This window comes from Oncorhynchus nerka, linkage group LG22 (assembly GCF_034236695.1).
Source record: "Oncorhynchus nerka isolate Pitt River linkage group LG22, Oner_Uvic_2.0, whole genome shotgun sequence".
NCBI lineage: Eukaryota > Metazoa > Chordata > Actinopteri > Salmoniformes > Salmonidae > Oncorhynchus > Oncorhynchus nerka.
The window spans coordinates 54,005,781-54,025,107 of NC_088417.1; the positions used below are offsets into that span (position 1 = coordinate 54,005,781).

Here is a 19,327-nt window from a genome sequence, read left to right on the forward strand (position 1 = left end):
TATAATTGAGCAATTTGGCCAAACAATCTCTTGAAAACCAATCCCATTCCCCCCATCCCCCAGGCAGCCCTGGCGGTGTGGATCACGGTGCTGAGGTTCATGGGGGACCTGCCTGAACCGAAGTACCACACCGCCATCAGTGACGGCTCAGATAAGATCCCCGTCATGACCAAGATCTACGAGACGCTGAGCAAGAGGACCTACAAGAGAGAGCTGCAGGAGCTCCAGACTGTGGAGGGAGAGGTGAGGGTGAGCTCCGATGTGAAGCCTCCCCTAGGTACAGATTCAGGATCAGCTCCCCCCCCCCTCTCCTAAACATAGTTGAGACAGGGGATAGAATGTGGGTGGGACGAGTGGGGGAGGGGGTAAAGGGAAGATAAATGAGTGAGAAGAGGAGAGAGAGTGGGGTGGGGTGGGTAGAGAAGGGATGAAAGGGAGGACGTGAGAGAATGTGGGGTTGAGGAGTCGGGAGAGGTGTGTAAAAAGGTGTTTGTGATTTTTTTTTTGTGTGAAAAGTCTGTGCCACTTCCAGCGCGCGTTTACTGTGAACACTAAGGTTGTACTCGCTTTAAGTTACAGTTTTAACAGTGGTCAAGTAGACTACGGTGGCTATTTGATCATACTGCAGGCCTACCAGAGTGGCCTTCCATCAGAAACAATGGAGAAAATGCATCCCGTAACAATGCAGCCCATTAAATTTTAACATGGAAATAGCTGTTCTATCATTCAGCCTACAGTAGCATCCAAAGTGTGATTTTCAATATAGGCCTACATTCCATGAGGCCTGTATTGAACACAGGGCTTGACATTAACCTGTTTATCCACTTGTCCTTCAGACAAGGAGGTAACTGAAAATGTTGTTCTAATCAAATGTTATTTGTCACATGCACCGAATACAGGTGTAGACCTTACCATGAAATGCTTACTTACTTAACCAACAATGCAGTTCAAGAAATAGAGTCGAGAAAATATTTCTTAATTAAACTAAAGTAAAAAATAAGATAAAAAGTAACACAGTAAAATAACAATAATGAGGCTATATATGGGGGGGGGGGGGGTACCGGTACCGAGTCAATGTGCGGCGGTACAGGTTAGTCGAGATCATCTGTACATGTAGGTAGGGGTAGAGTGATTATCAGTCTTATGGCTTGGTGGTAGAAGCTGTTAAGAAGCCTTTTGGACCTAGACTTGGCACCCCGGTACCGCTTGCTGTGCGGTAGCAGAGAGAACAGTATATGACTTGGGTGACTGCGATCTTTTAACATGTTTTGAGCTTTCCTCTGATACCGCCTAGTATGTAGGTCCTGGATGGCAGGAAGCTTGGCCCATGTGATGTACTGGGCCATACGCACTACCCTCTGTAGCGCCTTACGGTCGGATGTCGAGCAGTTGCCATACCAGGCGGTGATGCAACAGGTCAGGATGCTCTCAATGGTTCCATTGTAGAACTTTTTGAGGATATGGGGACCCGTGCCAAATCTTTTCAGGGAAACGGTGTTGTCGTGCCCTCTTCACGACTGTGTTGGTGTGTTTGGACCATGATAGTTTGTTGGTGATGTGGACACCAAGGAACTTTAAACTCTCGACCCGCTCTGCTGTTGGGTTATTTGATGCAAGAAACCACTTTGCAAAATAAAATGCATCCAAACCCTCCCCTAGCCCGGAGGACGCTGGGCCAATTGTGCACCGCCTCATGGGTCTCCCGGTCTCCAGGATCGAACCCAGGCTGCAGTGGCGCCTTTGTTGTGTAATGTTTATGTCCAAGTTTTTTAGCGGCTTTATTAAGGATCTACCCCCCCCCAATTTTCTCCTAAAATGACATACACAAATCTCACTGCCTGTAGCTCAGGCCCTGAAGCAAGGATATGCATATTCTTGGTACCATTGGAAAATAAACACTTTGAGGTTAGTGGAAATGTGAAAGGAATGTAGGAGAATATAACACATTAGATCTGGTAAAAGATAATACAGAGAAAAAATCAACCGTATTGTATTTTTTTTGTACCGTCTTTGAAATGCAAGAGAAAGTCCATAATGTACTATTCCAGCCGGGTGCAATCTATATTTTGGCCACTAGAAGGCAGCAGTGTATGTGCAAAGTTATAGATGAATCCAATGAACCATTATATTTCTATTCAAAATGTTGTATCAAGACTGCCCAAATGTGCCTAATTTGTTTATTAATAACTTTTCATGTTCAAAATTATGCACTCTCCTCAAACAGTAGCATGGTATTATTTCACTGTAATAACTACTGTAAATTGGACAGTGCAGTTAGATTAACAAGAATTTAAGCTTTCTGCCAATATCAGATATGTCTATGTCCTGGGAAATTTTCTTGTTACTTTCAACCTCATGCTAATTGCATTAGCCTACATTAGCTCAACCGTCCTGTGGAAGGGACAACGATCCCAAATAAGTTTTTATGATTTTTAACTGATATGTGACACATATTACTGCCAAAATAACATGCAAAACAGGTGGGGCTCTGCCCCTGAATGATGTTTCTTCACTGAATACATGATATAGACAGAAGGGACTTATTCACCCACTGAAGACAGAACCTCACCCAGAGAGCTGTGCATGTCAATGTGTTAGACAGCCAAATCCTTAGATTAGGGCAAATAGAAATACAAATGCCATTCTAGCTCCCTACACCTGTAGGGATATTAGTTATGGGATTTGTCTCCCGGGAAAGATCTAACAGCGGACTTGAGACGAGACACAACGAGCCAGCTGTAGAATATTATGTTGTAGAACAGCTGAGCTGACTGAAGACCGAGGTCATTCAACTCACAGTAGTTTATATTGTTTCCATGGTAACATACACTCACAGTGGCCAGTTTATTAGGTATACCATCCCGTTCACGAGAATAGATTGCTCCTACAGTCATTGAGTCACGTGGCTGTGGCTTGCTATATAAAGCAGGTAGACATTCAGTTACTGTTCGATTTAACGTTAGAATGGGAAAAACAAGTGACCTAAGCAAATTTGAGCGTCGGGATCCATTATCTAAGAAACGGCCGGCCCTCCTGGGCTTTTAATGCATAATGATTTCTCGAGTTCACCGCGAATGGCGGGACAAACAAAAAGCATCCAATCAGCGGCAGTCCTGAGGGCGAAAACAGCTTGTTGATGAGAGAGGTGGAAGGAGAATGGCAAGAATCGTGCACAACTCGTCGATCCTTGTCATGAATGGGCTATTGCAGCAGACGACCACACCAGGTTCCACTCCTATCAGCTAAAAATAACAAGAAGCTGCTGCTACAGTGGGCATGCGATCACAAACACTGGACAATTGAGGAGTGGAAAAACATTGCTCGGTCCGTGGAATCACAGTTCCTGTTGCTTCATGCTGATGGCAGAGTCAGGATTTGGTGTAAGCCCATGGTCCCATCCTGCCTGGTGTCAACAGTACAGGCTGATGGCCGTGGTGTACTGGTGTGGGGAATGTTTTCCTGTCACACGTTAGATCCCTTTATACCAATTGAGCAAAGATTGAACGCCACAGTATATTTGAACATTGTTGCTGACCAAACCCAATAGAGCATCTTTGGGATAAGATGGAACGAGCTGTTCACAGCACGAATGTACCTCTGTCCAATCTGCAGCAACTGTGTGATGCCATCGCGTTAGCAAGGACCAACACCCCTGTGGAACGTTTCTGTCACCTTGTAGAATCCATGTCCACACAAAATTCAGGCTTTTCTGGAGGCAAAGGGGGTCCAACCCGGTACTATACTGAACAAAAATATAAATGCAACATGCAACAATTTAGAGTTCATATAAGGAAATCAGTCAATTGAAATGAATTCATTAGGCCTTAGTCTATGGGTTTCACATGACTGGGCAGGGTGGTGCCATGGGTGGGCGCCAATCAGACAGAAATACACCTGTGTAATGATCATGCTGTTTAATCAGCTTCTTGATATGCCACATCTGTCAGGTGGCTGGATTATCTTGGCCAAGGAGAAATGCTCACTAATAGGGATGTAAGCAAATTTAGGCACAACATTTTGAGAGAAATAAGGTTTTTGTGTGTATGGAACATTTCTGGGATCTTTTATTTCAGCTCATGAAACATGGGATCAACACTTTACATGTTGCGTTTATATTTACATTACGTGTATATTTACATTACGTGTATATTTACATTACGTGTATATTTACATTACGTGATGAAACGTTGAAACTAAGTTGCAAGCTACTTTCGTAGCAAGGTGCTGTAGAATGAGTTACTTATGAAACACATTCCAGGCTCTTGCTATCTTGTCATAACTGATTTGGCAGAGAAATATCAGCTAGATATGATAGCCAGCTGCAGCTATCAACAAGCTACGCTAGCTAGCTGCTGTCAGTTTGGCTAAACACAAGGTCAGGCTTTAGCCTACACATAGAACTAAATTAGCTGACCATCTTGAGATGGTGTGTCAGTCAGGAGGGGAGAAGTCCTCAACTTCAAATCTTTGTTCTATCCATAGCAACGCTAGCATAGCTTACCTCGCTGTACTCACTACTGCACTTGTTTGTTGTAATTGAATGGCAAAGACCCACATCAAACCCCACCCCAAGACGACTCTTGTTTGCCTTCAGTCATTGGCCGCTAGTATTTCATAATGAGTATTGAGGAGATGAGAAGGAGGACGTTGGTAGAATGGGTGGATTTGTTTGTGTATGTCATCCAGGACACAGACAGACTTACAGACAACATAAAGCTCAACTACACCCCTCTCTCTCCCTCTTACAGAACAGCTCGAATGAAGGTGGTGGTGGGCAAAAGAAGAACAGTGTGAGACACAAGCTGGTCTCTCTCACACTGAAGAGGAAGTCCAAGATCACTGAGGAGGTTTGTGTCTCATTATAGCTTTCATAATAATAATAGTAAAAAAACATAATAATGATAGTATATGCCAGTTAGCATTACTGTGCTCTTACCAACTGAGCCACACAATCACAGAAATAGTGGGTTGGACCAACATTCTTGTTGTTGTTTATGGATATTCCCATGTTAATATTTGACAGATTATATGGGTACTCTGATTTGTTATGGGGGTGTTCAGCATCTGTGGGTACCCCTGTAATCCAAACCCCCCATTGCCAACTCAGCATTTACCAATACCAATGTTCCCTGTTGGCACCGCCTCCTCTTCTCTCCTATAGGTGACCCGGCGTTTGATGGACGGTGATTACAGCCTACAGGGAAACAGCATGTTGGAGGACCGGCCCACCTCCAACCTGGAGAAGCTTCACTTCATCATCGGCAACGGCATCCTAAGGCCCGTCCTCAGGTGACCTACGACCCTTTGACTTATTCTACCAATTACTCAGAAATACTTTTTCTCTGCATTCTTCATCTGTTCTTTCCATGCCTCCCCTCCTTCATTGATGATCTGAGCTTCCACCATAGTGCTTGGATGTTGGTCACCACCTTAAGTGCAACCTCGACAAAATGGAGCTGCTCTTCTTCCCGGGGAAGGCCTGCCCGCTCTGAGACCTTTCCATCACAGTTGATAACTCCACGGTGCCCCTTGGCGTGACCCTGGACAACACCCTGTCGTTCTCTGCATACATCAAAGCAGATACTCGCTCCTGCAGGTTCATGCTCTACAAAATCTGTAAAGTATGACCTTTCCTCACACAGGAAGCGGCCAGGTCCTAATCCATGCACTTGTCATCTCCCATCTAGACTAATGCAACTCTCTGTTGACTCCCCGCTTGTGCCATAAAACCGCTGCAACTTATCCAGAATGCCGCATCCCACCTGTTTAACCCATCTCACCTGGCTCCTTCCCACACTCCACTGGCTTCGATTCGAAGCTCGCATCATCTTCAAGACCCTGGTGCTTGCCTACGGACCAACAAGAGAACTGACCCTCCCTACCTTCAGGCTATGCTCAAACCCTACACCCCAACCCGAACACTCCGTTCTGCCACCTCTGGTCACTTGGCCCTCCCACCGCTACAGGAAGGCAGCTCCCACTCAGCCCAGTCAAAGCTCTTCTCTGTTCTGGTACCCCAATGTTCAGGACAGCGTCAGGACAGCGGAGTCCCTGCCCATCTTCCGAAAATGTCTGAAACACTACCTCTTTAAAGAGTACACTATCTTAAATAACTCCCACCGAGTTTTTTGCTAGTATCACAGACTTAGCTGATAAATACTTTGTTGAGGGGAAATGTACTACAATTGTCATATGTTATTGTCTCACCTAGCTACAGTATTTTAAGATGAATGCACTAATTGTTAGTCGCTCTGGATAAGAGCATCTGCTAAATTACGTAAATGTAATTGTTTGCACCTGTCACAAAGAAATGATGAAGTAATATATTGTACGTGTATTCTAAGTGGTATGCTAGTTTGAATATGGGGACCCCTAACCATCACTGTTATTGGCTGGCTGTTGTGTCTATTACCAGGGATGAGATCTACTGTCAGATCTGTAAGCAGCTGACCCAGAACCCATCTAAGAGTAGCCATGCACGTGGCTGGATCCTGCTCTCTCTCTGCGCTGGCTGCTTCGCTCCCTCTGAGAAGTTTGTCAAAGTAAGACCCTCGTGATTTTGATAACACACACACAGCGTATATACACATGTATGCATATATGGGTGCGAACACACACACACACATACACCTCTCGTTTGTCTTGGTCTACTCCTGATGAATTGAAAGTGGATCCACTGAATGTGCCCTAGGATGTCTCATTGCTCTTTAACCCCTGAGACCCCCCCCCCTTCTCCCTCCGTCAGTATTTGCGTACGTTCATGATCAGTGGTCCGCCAGGCTACGCTCCATACTGCGAGGAGAGGATGAGGAGGACCTTTGTGAACTGCACCAGGACCCAGCCACCATCTTGGCTCGAGCTGCAGGTACGCACAGATCTAGGATCAGTGCATCATGGGGGAACTTCTGAACCGTATTATTAGGTGGAATATGCTAAATTGAGATCAGTGTCCAATTGTCATACTAAAAGTAAAGATACCTTAATATAAAATTACTCAAGTAAAAGTGAACGTTAGCCAGTAAAATACTACTTGAGTAAAAAAGTATTTGGTTTTCAAAAATAAATGTTATTGCTAAAATATACTTAAGTACCCAAAGTAGAAGTATAAATAATTTCAAATACCTTATATTAAGCAAACCAGACGGACGGCACGATGTTCTTGTTTTAAAAATTTACGGATAGCCAGGAGCACACTCCAACACTCAGACATCATTTACAAACAAAGCATTTGTGTTTATTGAGTCCTCCAGATCAGATGCAGTAGGGATGACCGCTACAAGACCATGGTGCTTGCCTACGGAGCTGTGAGGGGAACGGCACCTCAGTACCTCCAGGCTCTGATCAGGCCCTACACCCAAACAAGGGCACTGCGTTCATCCACCTCTGGCCTGCTCGCCTCCCTACCACTGAGGAAGTACAGTTCCCGCTCAGCCCAGTCAAAACTGTTCGCTGCTCTGGCCCCCCAATGGTGGAACAAACTCCCTCACGACGCCAGGACAGCGGAGTCAATCACCACCTTCCGGAGACACCTGAAACCCCACCTCTTTAAGGAATACCTAGGATAGGATAAAGTAATCCTTCTCACCCCCCCCCCCCCCCCTTAAAAGATTTAGATGCACTATTGTAAAGTGGCTGCTCCACTGGATGTCATAAGGTGAATGCACCAATTTGTAAGTCGCTCTGGATAAGAGCGTCTGCTAAATGACTTAAATGTTAAATGTAAATGTAATGACCAGGGATGTTCTCTTTAAGTGCGTGAATTAGACCATTATCCTGTCCTGCTAAGCATTCAAAATGTAATGAGTACTTTTGGGTGTCAGGGAAATGTATGGAGTAGAAAGTACATTGTTTGCTTTAGGAATGTAGTGGAGTAAAAGTAAAAGTAATCAAAAATATAAATAGTAAAGTACAGATACCACAAAAAAACATCTTAATTAGTATGCTCAAGTATTTTTACTTTACACCACTGCAAATAAATTGCCACCCTTGCACTTAAATGATTTCCTATTTCCTCAAAAATGTGTTGAAATTTAAATTCAACTTTTGGTCACCACACCTTGTTATGGGATTTTCTGCATTGCAGAACCAATACAATTTTTTGTTACCTAAGTATAGCATTTTAATTTAGAAAATAAAGACAAATGGCATAGATAAAATGATTTGCACCCCGGAGCTAGGACTTGGTTGCACAGCCTTTGCACAGCCTTGCTGCTGACAAACACTGACTTTTCAGCAGCAAACTGCTCTAATTCTTCAATGTTTGAGGGGTGCCCTCCGCCAGCTGCTGTGCTCAGATCTCTCCATAGGTTTTCGATATGATTCAGATCTGGACTCTACGCTGACCATTCCAGAACAGTTCAGCATCGCTTCTTCAACCATTCCTGGGTGCTTTTTGATGTGCTGCTGGAAGACACACAACATTCAATGGAGACCCTGAACATTCAACACCTGATAATCTTGTGATTTCATGATGCCTTGCACGTGTTCAAGGCCCCCAGTAGCAGAGGCAGCAAATCAATCTCACAGCATTCTCAAACCTCCCACGTCTTGGATTGTAGGGAGGGTGTTATTATCATTTCGGTTTGCTGCTGAAGAGTGGGACAAATTGTCAGTAGTAACATGCAGCAAGCTTATTGATGGCTACAAGAAGCATTTGTTGGCAGTTATATTGGCCAAATGCGGTGCAGCTAAGTACCGGGGTGAAAATCAATTTGTCTATGCCGTTTGTCTTTATTTTCTACATGAAAATTGTAAACTTAAGTTAACAAATATATAATTGGTTCTGCAATGTTGAAAAGTGACGCAGCGTTTTAAGGCACTGCATCTCAGTGCTAGAGCCATCACTACAGACACCCTGGTTTGAATCCAGGCTGTATCACAACCGGCCGTGTTTGGGAGTCCCATAGGGCGGCACATAATTGGCTCAGCGTCGTCTGGGTTTGGCCGGTGTAGGCCATCATCGTAAATAACCATTTGTTCTTAACTGACTTGCCTAGTTAAAAAAAGGTTCAATTCAATAAAACATCATATCAATTTAAACCAAATTATGTAAAAATGTAGAATTATTTAAGAAAAGTGCCCATATTTTTACTATCTGGTTTTAGACATTCAAGCATAGCCTGAAGTCATTTTTAAATAAAAAATAATCCCCCCCAGGCCACTAAGTCGAAGAAACCCATCATGTTGCCAGTGACCTTCATGGATGGCACCACTAAGACCCTGCTGACTGACTCAGCCACCACAGCCAACGAGCTGTGTAATTCCCTGGCCGACAAGATCAGCCTCCAAGACCGCTTCGGTTTCTCCCTCTTCATCGCCCTGTTTGACAAGGTACTGGACTGGACCTCACTCGCTTCATCTGAGCGAGAGACTTGTGTAGATGTGCACACACACACGCATGTATACAAGCAGGGACACACTCACTCTTGCTTACTCAATAACTCACTCAAGCTTACAGTCTCACAAACTTGTTTGAGAAGCTATCGAGTCCACGTTTATTAACAATGTTGAATGTCCATTCTTTCCCCTCTCCCCCCAGGTATCCTCATTGGGCAGCGGCAGCGACCATGTGATGGATGGCGTGTCGCAGTGCGAGCAGTATGCCAAGGAGCAGGGTGCCCAGGAGAGGAATGCTCCCTGGCGCCTTTTCTTCAGGAAGGAGATCTTCACGCCCTGGCACAATCCTGGCGACGACAGTGTGGCCACCAACCTCATCTACCAGCAGACTGTCCGGGGAGTCAAGTTCGGCGAGTACCGCTGCGAGAGGGTGAGTGGGGAATGAGGGCAGAGGGATGAAGGCATGTATGAGGAGGGAGGTTAGAGGTGAGAGATTTGTGTCTTTTTCACTCTTCCTTGCTCTTTTACAGGTTGATGAATGATGTGAGATGGCGTTTTTATGTTGAATTTAGTTCATGCTGATGAGCTGAAATAAAAGATCCCAGAAATGTTCCATATGCACAAAACACTTATATTCCCCTTAATTCTGTATACACATTTGTTTTCATCCCTGTTAGTGAGCATTTCTCATTTGCCAAGATAATCCATCCACCTGAGGTGTGGCATATTAAGAAGCTGATTAAACAGCAGGATCATTACATAGGTGCACCTTGTGCTGGGGACAATAAAAGGCCATACTCAAATGTGCAGTTTTGTAACACAACACACTACCACAGATGTCTCAAGTTTTGAGTGAGTGTGCAATTGGCATGCTGACTGCAGGAATGTCCAACAGAGCTGTTGCCAGAAAATTTTTAATTAATTTCTCTGCCATAAACCTCCTCCAACAACCTTTTAGAGAATTTGGCAGTACGCCCAACTGTTCTCACAACCGCAGACCGTGTATAACCACGCCAGCCCAAGACCTCGACATTTGGCTTCTTCACCTGCGGGATTGTCTGAGACCAGCCATCCGGACAGCTGATGAAACTGTGGACTTGCACAACCAAAGGATTTCTGCACAAACTGTCAGAAACCGTCTGACAGTGCTCGTCATCCTCACCAGGGTCTTGACCTGATTGCAGTTCGGCATCGTAACCGACTTCAGGGGGCAAATGCTCACCTTCGATGACCACTGGCACGCTGGAGAAGTGTGCTCTTCACGGATGAATTCCGGTTTCATCTGTATTGGGCAGATGGCAGATAGCATGTATGCCGTCGTGTGGGCAAGTGGTTTGCTGATGTCAACGTTGTGAACACAGTGCCCCATGGTGGCGGTGGTGTTATGGTATGGGCAGGCATAAGCTACAGACAACAAACACAATTGCATTCCATTGATGGCAATTTGAATGCACGAGATCCTGAGGCCCATTGTCGTGCCATTCATCTTCCGCCATCACCTCATATTTCAGCATGATAATGCACGGCCCCATGTCGCAAAGGTTTGTACACAATTCCCGGAAGCTGAAAATGTCCCAGTTCTTCCATGGCCTGCATACTCACCAGACATGTCACCCATTGAGCATGTTTGGGATGTGTACGACAGTGTGTTCCAGTTCCTGCCAATATCCAGCAACTTCGCACAGTGGGACAACATTCCACAGGCCACAATCAACAGCCTGATCAACTATGTGAAGGACATGTGTCATGCTGCATGAGGCAAATGGTGGTCACACCAGATTCTGACTGGTTTTCTGATCCACGCTCCTACTTTTTTATTTTTTAAGGTGTCTGTGACCAACATATCAATTTCTGTATTCCCAGTCATGTGAAATCCACAGATTAGGGCCTAATGAATTTAATTTATTTCCTTATATGAACTGCATCTTTGAAATTGTGCATGTTATCTTTTTATTTTTGTTCAGTGTATATGTAATGTTTTTTTTTTGTAAAATATGAAAGTGTTAAAGTTTCCCCTTATCTCTCACTCCATATATCCACTCACTCTCTCTTAATCTCCCTCTCTCTTGCTCAGGACGAGGATCTGGCGGAGCTGGCGTCTCAGCAGTACTACGTAGAATATGGCTCAGAGATCCTCCAAGAGCGCCTCCTCAACCTCATCCCCTCCTACATCCCTGACCGTGAAATCAGCTCAGCCAAGACCACTGAAAAGTGGGCCCAGCTAGTTGTCTCCTCCCACAAAAAGGTAGGTGTCCCCCAAGGATCAGTCTCAGTGCCCTTCACTTTCTGACCCCAAATCTGTTTCTCGTGCTCTTACAACAGAATTTGTCCTTTGAACTATTTGTCACTATAGTCAGGGATGTCGTGGGTAAACACATGTAAGCACTTTTTCCACTGCTTATGCTTTAGTGAATAGCGTTTAAGCGTCTACTACGCCAAATTATTGTTTTCTGAATTAGCATTTCTTAATCGTCGCCATCATATCAATCAGCGTTCAGTGTTTACCCACCTTTGTTTTTACCGCTACAACTTGACTATATTGTCCTACATTCACACACCCAGTTTTCAAACAGTCTCTCTAACCCCTCCTCTGCCCCAGGGAGTTTACACTCAGAAGAGGTTGGACACTCAGAAGGTGAAAGAGGACGTGGTTGACTTTGCTCGTTTCAAGTGGCCTTTACTCTTCTCACGCTTCTACGAGGCCTTCAAGTTTTCAGGTAAGTCTACTGTTGATATTTATGGGAGTTTTGGCCAATTTAATACAAGGGATGTAACACTAATGATATTTCTGAGAAAGACCTGTATCGTATCCATGATATCATGACTAAACGTAGGTTGAAATGACCTCTAAGTAAACTTTGAACCCCTCAGGACCCAGCCTGCCTAAGAATGATGTCATTGTAGCAGTGAACTGGACCGGGGTCTACTTTGTGGATGAGCAGGAGCAGGTCCTTTTGGAACTCTCTTTCCCAGAGATCACTGCTGTGTCCAGTAGCAGGTAATGCTGCTACTATTCCTGTCTCTCAATAGACTGTAGTCATTATTCGTCAATGATAATTAGATATGTTTTCATTCAGTTGGTTGGGGGGAGGGGTAATGCAAATAGTCTGGGTAGCCATTTGACTAGATGTTTAGGAGTCTTATGGCTTGGGGGTAGAAGCAGTTTAGAAGCTTCTTGGACCTAGACTTGGAGCTCCGATACCGCTTGACGTGTGGTAGCAGAGAGAACAGTCTATGACTAGGGTGGCTGGAGTCTTTGACAATTTTTAGGGCTTTCCTCTGACACCACCTGGTATAGAAGTCCTGGATGGCAGGAAGCTTGGCCCCAGTGATGTACTGGGCTGTTCGCACTACCCTCTGAGGTGCCTTACGGTCGAAGGCTGAGCAGTTGCCATACCAGGCAGTGATGCAACCAGTCAGGATGCTCTCGATGGTGCAGCTGTAGAACCTTTTGAGGATCTGAGGACCCATGCCAAATAATTTCATTCTCCTGATGGGGAATAGGTTTTGTCGTGCCTGCTTCACGACTGTCATGGTGTGCTTGGACCATGTTAGATTGTTGGTGATGTAGACACCAAGGAACTTGAAGCTCTCAACCTGCTCCACTGCAGCCCCGTCGATGAGAATGGGGGCGTGCACTGTCCTCTTTTTCCTGTAGTCCACAATCATCTCCTTTGTCTTGATCACATTGAGGGAGAGGTTGTTGTCCTGGCACCACACGGCCAGGTCTCTGACCTCCTCCCTATAGGCTGTCACGTTGTTGTCGGTGATCGGGCCTACCACTGTTGTGTCATTGGCAAATTTAATGATGGTGTTGGAGTCGTGCCTGGATGTGCAGTCATGAGTGAACAGGTAGTACAGGAGGGGGCTGAGCACACAATCCTGAGGGACCCTGTGATGAGGATCAGGGTTGGTGGATGTGTTGTTACCTACCCTGCCCGTCAGGAATTCCAGGATCCAGTTGCAGAGGGAGGTGTTTAGTCCCAGGGTCCTTAGCTTAGTGATGAGCTTTGAGGGCACTATGGTGTTGAACGCTGAGCTGTAGTCAATGAATAGCATTCTCACATAGGTGTTCCTTTTGTCCAGGTGGGAAAGTGCAGTGTGGACTGCATCATCTGTGGATCTGTTGGGGCGGTATGCAAATTGGAGTGGGTCTAGGGTTTCTGGGATGATGGTGTTGATGTGAGCCATGACCAGCCATTCAAAGCGCTTCATGGCTACAGACGTGAGTGCTACGGGGCTGTAGTCATTTAGGCAGGTTACCTTGGTGTTCTTGGGCAGAGGCACTATGGTGGTCTGCTTGAAACATGTTGCTATTACAGACTCAGTCAGGAACAGGTTGAAAATGTCAGTGAAGACACTTGCTAGTTGGTCAGTGCATGCTCGCAGTAATATTTGTAATGATAAGAAATATGTATTTTTTTCAGTTGTAATATACAAAGCTTGTGATTTTATACAACAAACTAAAATATGGAAAGATGAAAAAAAATAGTATTTTCACATGTTTAGACCCATATAAAATATAAGTACAACAATATTATACTCTGTATCATTATTTTGATATTGTAAGAATAATTTCCCTTGACAGAGGAGGTAAGCTCCAGGGCCAGAGCTTCTCGCTGGCCATCATCAAAGGAGACGAGTACACGTTCACCTCAAACAATGCAGAGGATATCTGTGAGCTTATTGTGACCTTTTTGGAAGGCCTCAGGAAGAGGTCAAAGTTTGTGGTGGCGCTGCTGGACTGCCCCAACCCCGGTAAGTAACCTACTATCAAAGGAGACGTTATTTGCCTGTACGTTATTTACTTATTAGGTTTATTACCTAGGGGCAATGCACATTGATCAACATTGGAAACACTTTTTAAGAACAGGTCATGATTTTCAAAGCAAACAAGGGAAAGTATGGTAAATGACTGTGGTTTTATTGGTGTTTTCTTGTACAGAGGCATGTTTTTCAGCACCACCACACATGACTTTCCCTCACAGGGGACAATAAAGTTATTTGAATGGAATTTCCATTGTATTGAATGTTGTGTTCCCTTAGCGGGCGGCGAGGACTCCACCTTCCTCAGTTTTTCCAAGGGCGACCTGATCCTATTGGACGAGCACTGTGGCGAGCAGGTCATGACCTCGGGGTGGGCTCACGGGGTCAACGACAGGACCAAGCAGCGGGGGGACTTTCCGGCCGACTGCGTCTACGTCCTTCCCACCGTCACCCGGCCGCAGTATGACATCGTGGTGAGTGACCTCATGACTAGGGTTGCAAAATTCCCTGTCATTTTCCAAAGTTCCAGGAACTTCTAGAAACTGTACTCATGGGTCATTTTGGAAATCTATGGAAACTTGGGGGATTTATACCGCAATATGACGTTGTGGTGATTATGACCTCAGGAATTGCCAAGCTCCATACTGCCTTTACAGCTCCTATTCTGTAGTTTCTCTTTTACTGAAGTTGTTCTTTCTCTCTCTTTTCCTCTCTGCTCCCTTCCCTCTCCATCTCTCTTTCTCTTTCTTCTGCTCCCTCTCCTCCATCTCTCGTCCCTTTTTTTCTCCATCTCATTCTTCCTCTCTCTTTTGCTCCCTTCCCTCTGCATCTCTCTCCCCCCTCTCTCTCTTTGCTAGGCTCTGGTAACTATGACTCCAGACCAGAGAAGAGAGTCCATCAACCTGTCCCAGACGGCCCTGGCTGAGAGTGAGGACAAGGTCAAGCCTTACACCCTAGAGGAGTTCTCCTACGACTACTTCAGGTAGCCACACTCACATGCACACTCACACGCACATGCACACTCACTCACCTCTTACACACTCACTCTTCTCCTCCCCCCCTCTAGACCCCCCCCTAAGAGCACTCTGAGCAGGGTGATGATCACTAAGGGCCGGGGGAAGGAGCGTCTGTGGTGTTGCACCAGGGAGCCCCTCAAACAGCCTCTGCTGAAGAAGGTGCTGGCCCAGGAAGAGCTCTCCCAGGAGGCTCAACTGGCCTTCGTTGATATCCTTGCTGCCTTTCAGCCATTGTGTATCAAATACTTTTTTATACTTCATACCCAAATCATCTTAAAGTAACTTTATTGAGCTACACAATCAATTTTAAATACATGTTTATTTTATTTATTTAACCAGGTAGGCCAGTTGAGAATATGTTCTCATTTACAACTGTGACCTGGCCAAGATGAATCAAAGATGTGCGACAAAAACAACAACACAGAGTTACACATAAACAAACGTACAGTCAATAACACAGTAGAGATATCTATGTACTGTGTGTGCAAATGTAGAAGATTAGGGAGGTAAAGGCAATAAATAGCCCATAGAGGCAAAATAATTACAATTTTGCATTAATACTGGAATGATAGATGTGCAAGTAGAGATACTGGGGTCCAAAAGAGCAAGAGGATAAACAACAATATGGGGATGAGGTAGTTGGGTGTGCTATTTACAGATTGGCTGTGTACAGGTACAGTGATCAATCAGTAAGCTGCTCTGACAGCTGATGCTTAAAGTTGGAGAGGGAGATATAAGACTCCAGCTTCAGTCATTTTTGCTTTTCGTTCCAGTGATTGGCAGCAGAGAACTGGAAGGAAAGGCGGCCAAAGGAGGTGTTGGATTTGGGGATGACCTGTGAAATATACCTGCAGGAGCCCGTGCTATAGGTGGGTGTTGCTATGGTGACCAGTGAGCTGAGATAAGGCAACGCTTTATCGAGCAAAGACTTATAGATGACCTGAAGCCAGTGGGTTTGGCGACAAATATGTAGTGAGGGCCAGTCAACGAGAGCATACAGGTTGCAGTGGTGGGTAGTATAAGGGGCTTTGGTGACAAAACGGATGGCACTATGATAGACTACTCGCCGAAGTCAAGGATCGGTAGGATAGTCAGTTTTAGAGGGTAGGATAGTTAGTTTTACGAGGGTATGTTGGCAACATGAGTGAAGGAGGCTTTGTTGCGAAATAGGTAGCCAATTCTAGATTTAATTTTGGATTGGAGATGCTTAATGTTAATCTGGAAATAGAATTTACAGTCTAACCAGACACCTAGGTATTTGTAGTTGTCCACATATTCTAGGTCAGAACCGTCAAGAGTAGTGATGCTAGTCGGGCGGGCGAGTGCGGGCAACAATCGGTTGAAGAGCATGCATTTAGTTTTACTAGCATTTAAAAGCAGTTAGAGGCCACGGAAGGAGTGTTGTATGGCATTGACGCTCGTTTGGAGGTTTGTTAACAGTGTCCAAAGAAGGGCCAGATGTATACAGAGTGGTGTCATCTGCATAGAGGTGGATCAGAGAATCACCAGCAGCAAGAGCGACATCATTGATATATACAGAGAAAAGAGTCAGCCCGAGAATTGAACCCTGTGGCACCCCCATAGAGACTGCCAGAGGTCCGGATAACAGGCCCTCCGATTTGACACACTGAACTCTATCTGAGAAGTAGTTGGTGAACCAGGCGAAGCAGTCATTTGAGTCTGTCGATAAGAATGCGGTGATTGACACAGTCGAAAGGCTTGGCCAGGTCGATGATGACGGCTGCACAGTACTGTCTTTTATCGATGGTGGTTATGATATCGTTTAGGACTTTGAGCATGGCTGAGGTGCAGCCATGACCAGCTCGAAAACCAGATTGCATAGTGGAGAAGGTACGGTGGGATTCGAAATGGTCGGTGATCTGTTTGTTAACTTGGCTTTCGAAGATTTTAGAAAGGCAGGGCAGGATGGATATAGGTCTATAGCAGTTTGGGTTTAGAGTGTCTCCCCCTTTGAAGAGGGGTTAGATTACGTTTAACATATTGACGTGCATTGATTTTTGAATGCTAAACCGTTAGCATTTGGAGACAATGGCCAGCTATCTAACCTTGCCCATAGACTGCCTACTGGGTAATGAAACCAATCTGTAATTTGGGTGACCTATCCCTTTAAATGTGCAAACCTCAACAGGTCATGGTAGCAGGTAGCCTAGTGGTTAGAGCGTTGGACTAGTAACCGAAAGGTTGCAAGATCGAATCCCCGAGCTGATAAGGTAAAATAAATCTGTCGTTCTGCCCCTGAACAAGGCAGTTAACCCACTGTTCCTAGGCCGTCATTGAAAATAAGAATTTGTTCTTAACAGACCTGCCTAGTTAAATAAAAGGTAAAATAATGTACAGTGCCTTCGGAAAGTATTCCGACCCCTTAACATTTTCCACATTTCTTATTCTAAAATTGATTAAATAAATAAAAATCCTCAGCAATCTATACAAAATACTCCATAATGACAAAGCAAAAACAGGTGTTTTGACATTTTAAACAGAGATACCTTATTTTCAGACACTTTGCCACGAGACTCAAAATTGAGCTCAGGTGCATCATGTTTCCATTGATCATCCTTGAGATGTTTCTATACATAGTCCATCTGTGGTGAATTTAATTGATTGGACATGATTTGGAAAGGCACACACCTGTTTATACAAGGTCCCACAGTTGACAGTGCGTGTCAGAGAAAAACCAAGCCTTGACGTCGATGGAATTGTCTAGAGCTCTGAGACAGGATTGTGTCGAGGCACAGATATGGGGAAAGGTAGCAAATCATTGTTAAATGGAAGAAGTTTGGAACCACCAAGACTAGAGCTGGCCACCCGGGCCAAACTAAGCAATCGGGGGAGAAGGGCCTTGGTCAGGGAGGTGACAGAGAACCCGATGGTCACTCTGACAGAGCTCTGGGAGAACCTTCCAGAAGGACAACCATCTCTGCAGCACTCCACCAATCAACCCTTTATGGTAGAGTGGCAAGACGGAAGCCATTCCTCAGTAAAAGGCGTATGACAGCCTGCTTGGAGTTTGCCAAAAGTTACCTAAACAAGATTCTCTGGTATGATTCAACCAAGATTGAACTTTTCGTCCTGAATAGCCAAGCTTCACGTCTGGAGGAAGCTTGGCACCATCCCTGCAGTGAAACATGGTGGTGGCAGCACCATGCTATGGGGATGTTTTTCAGTGGCAGGGACTGGGAGACTATTCGGAATGGAGGCACAGATGAACAGAGCCAAGTACAGAGAGATCCTTGATGAAAACCTGCTCCAGAGCACTCAGGACATCAGACTGGGGCGAAGGTTCACCTTCCAACAGGACAACGACCCAAAGCACACAGCCAAGGAGAAACTTCTCAAATACAGGTGTGCCAAGCTTGTAGCGTCATACCCAAGAAGACTTGACGCTGTAATCACCGCCAAAGGTGCTTCAACAAAGTACAGAGTAAAGGGTCTGAATACTTATGTAAATATGATATTTCCGTTTTTTAATTATGAGCTATTGTGTGTAGATTGATGAGGAAAAAACAATTTAATCCATTTTAAAATAAAGCTGTAAGTTAACAAACTGATGAAAAAGTCAAGGTGTCTGAATACTTTCCGAAGGCACTGTACATTATGTAGTAATGCATCATGGTTTTATGTCTGTGTTTAGCGTGTGTGGTCTTGTGGTCAATGTTTTGTCATGGTCCTTGACCGCTCCCCTGCACCCCTGATGAAGTATATGGGTGACTACCCGTCCAAGCGAGCGCGTTCGGTCCACGAGCTGACCGACCAGATCTTTGAAGGAGCGCTGAAGGCAGAGCCGCTCAAAGACGAGATCTACTGTCAGATCCTCAAACAGATCACAGAGAACCACATCAAGTATGTCTGACTGTGCAGTCTACACACACATGTACTCTCTCAGGGATGTTGTGGTCATATGGGGATTGACCATGGTGCGTATGTGGCTGTGGCGTGTCTGTCTGCCTGCATGTGTTTGTCTGTGTGTGTGGGTGTGCAGGTACAGTGAGGAGAAGGGCTGGGAGCTGCTGTGGCTTTGTACAGGTCTGTTCCCCCCCAGTAACATTCTGCTACCCCACGTCCAGAAGTTCCTCCAGGCTAAGAAGCACCACCACCTCGCCCCCGACTGCATGCAGAGACTCCAGAAGGCCTTACGGTATATCTTACCCGCTTGTAAAGTATATTTACTTTAAGTGTTTTGACATATA

At 45.1% G+C, this 19,327-nt stretch overlaps 1 protein-coding gene across 1 annotated transcript in view; it reads left to right on the forward strand.

Moving 5' to 3' along the window:
* LOC115105344 (unconventional myosin-VIIa-like) overlaps positions 1-19,327 on the forward strand; it is a 75,269-nt gene that overhangs the window by 41,820 nt on the left and 14,122 nt on the right. Inside the window, exons 25-40 of the mRNA XM_029627276.2 lie at positions 64-243; positions 4,749-4,847; positions 5,162-5,289; positions 6,416-6,542; positions 6,746-6,865; positions 9,157-9,330; positions 9,539-9,766; positions 11,411-11,581; positions 11,936-12,053; positions 12,208-12,334; positions 13,925-14,094; positions 14,383-14,576; positions 14,961-15,085; positions 15,170-15,327; positions 18,827-18,980; positions 19,120-19,275. Of these exons, the coding sequence (XP_029483136.2) occupies positions 64-243; positions 4,749-4,847; positions 5,162-5,289; positions 6,416-6,542; positions 6,746-6,865; positions 9,157-9,330; positions 9,539-9,766; positions 11,411-11,581; positions 11,936-12,053; positions 12,208-12,334; positions 13,925-14,094; positions 14,383-14,576; positions 14,961-15,085; positions 15,170-15,327; positions 18,827-18,980; positions 19,120-19,275 (2,429 nt within the window). The remainder of the gene's footprint in view (positions 1-63; positions 244-4,748; positions 4,848-5,161; positions 5,290-6,415; positions 6,543-6,745; positions 6,866-9,156; positions 9,331-9,538; positions 9,767-11,410; positions 11,582-11,935; positions 12,054-12,207; positions 12,335-13,924; positions 14,095-14,382; positions 14,577-14,960; positions 15,086-15,169; positions 15,328-18,826; positions 18,981-19,119; positions 19,276-19,327) is intronic.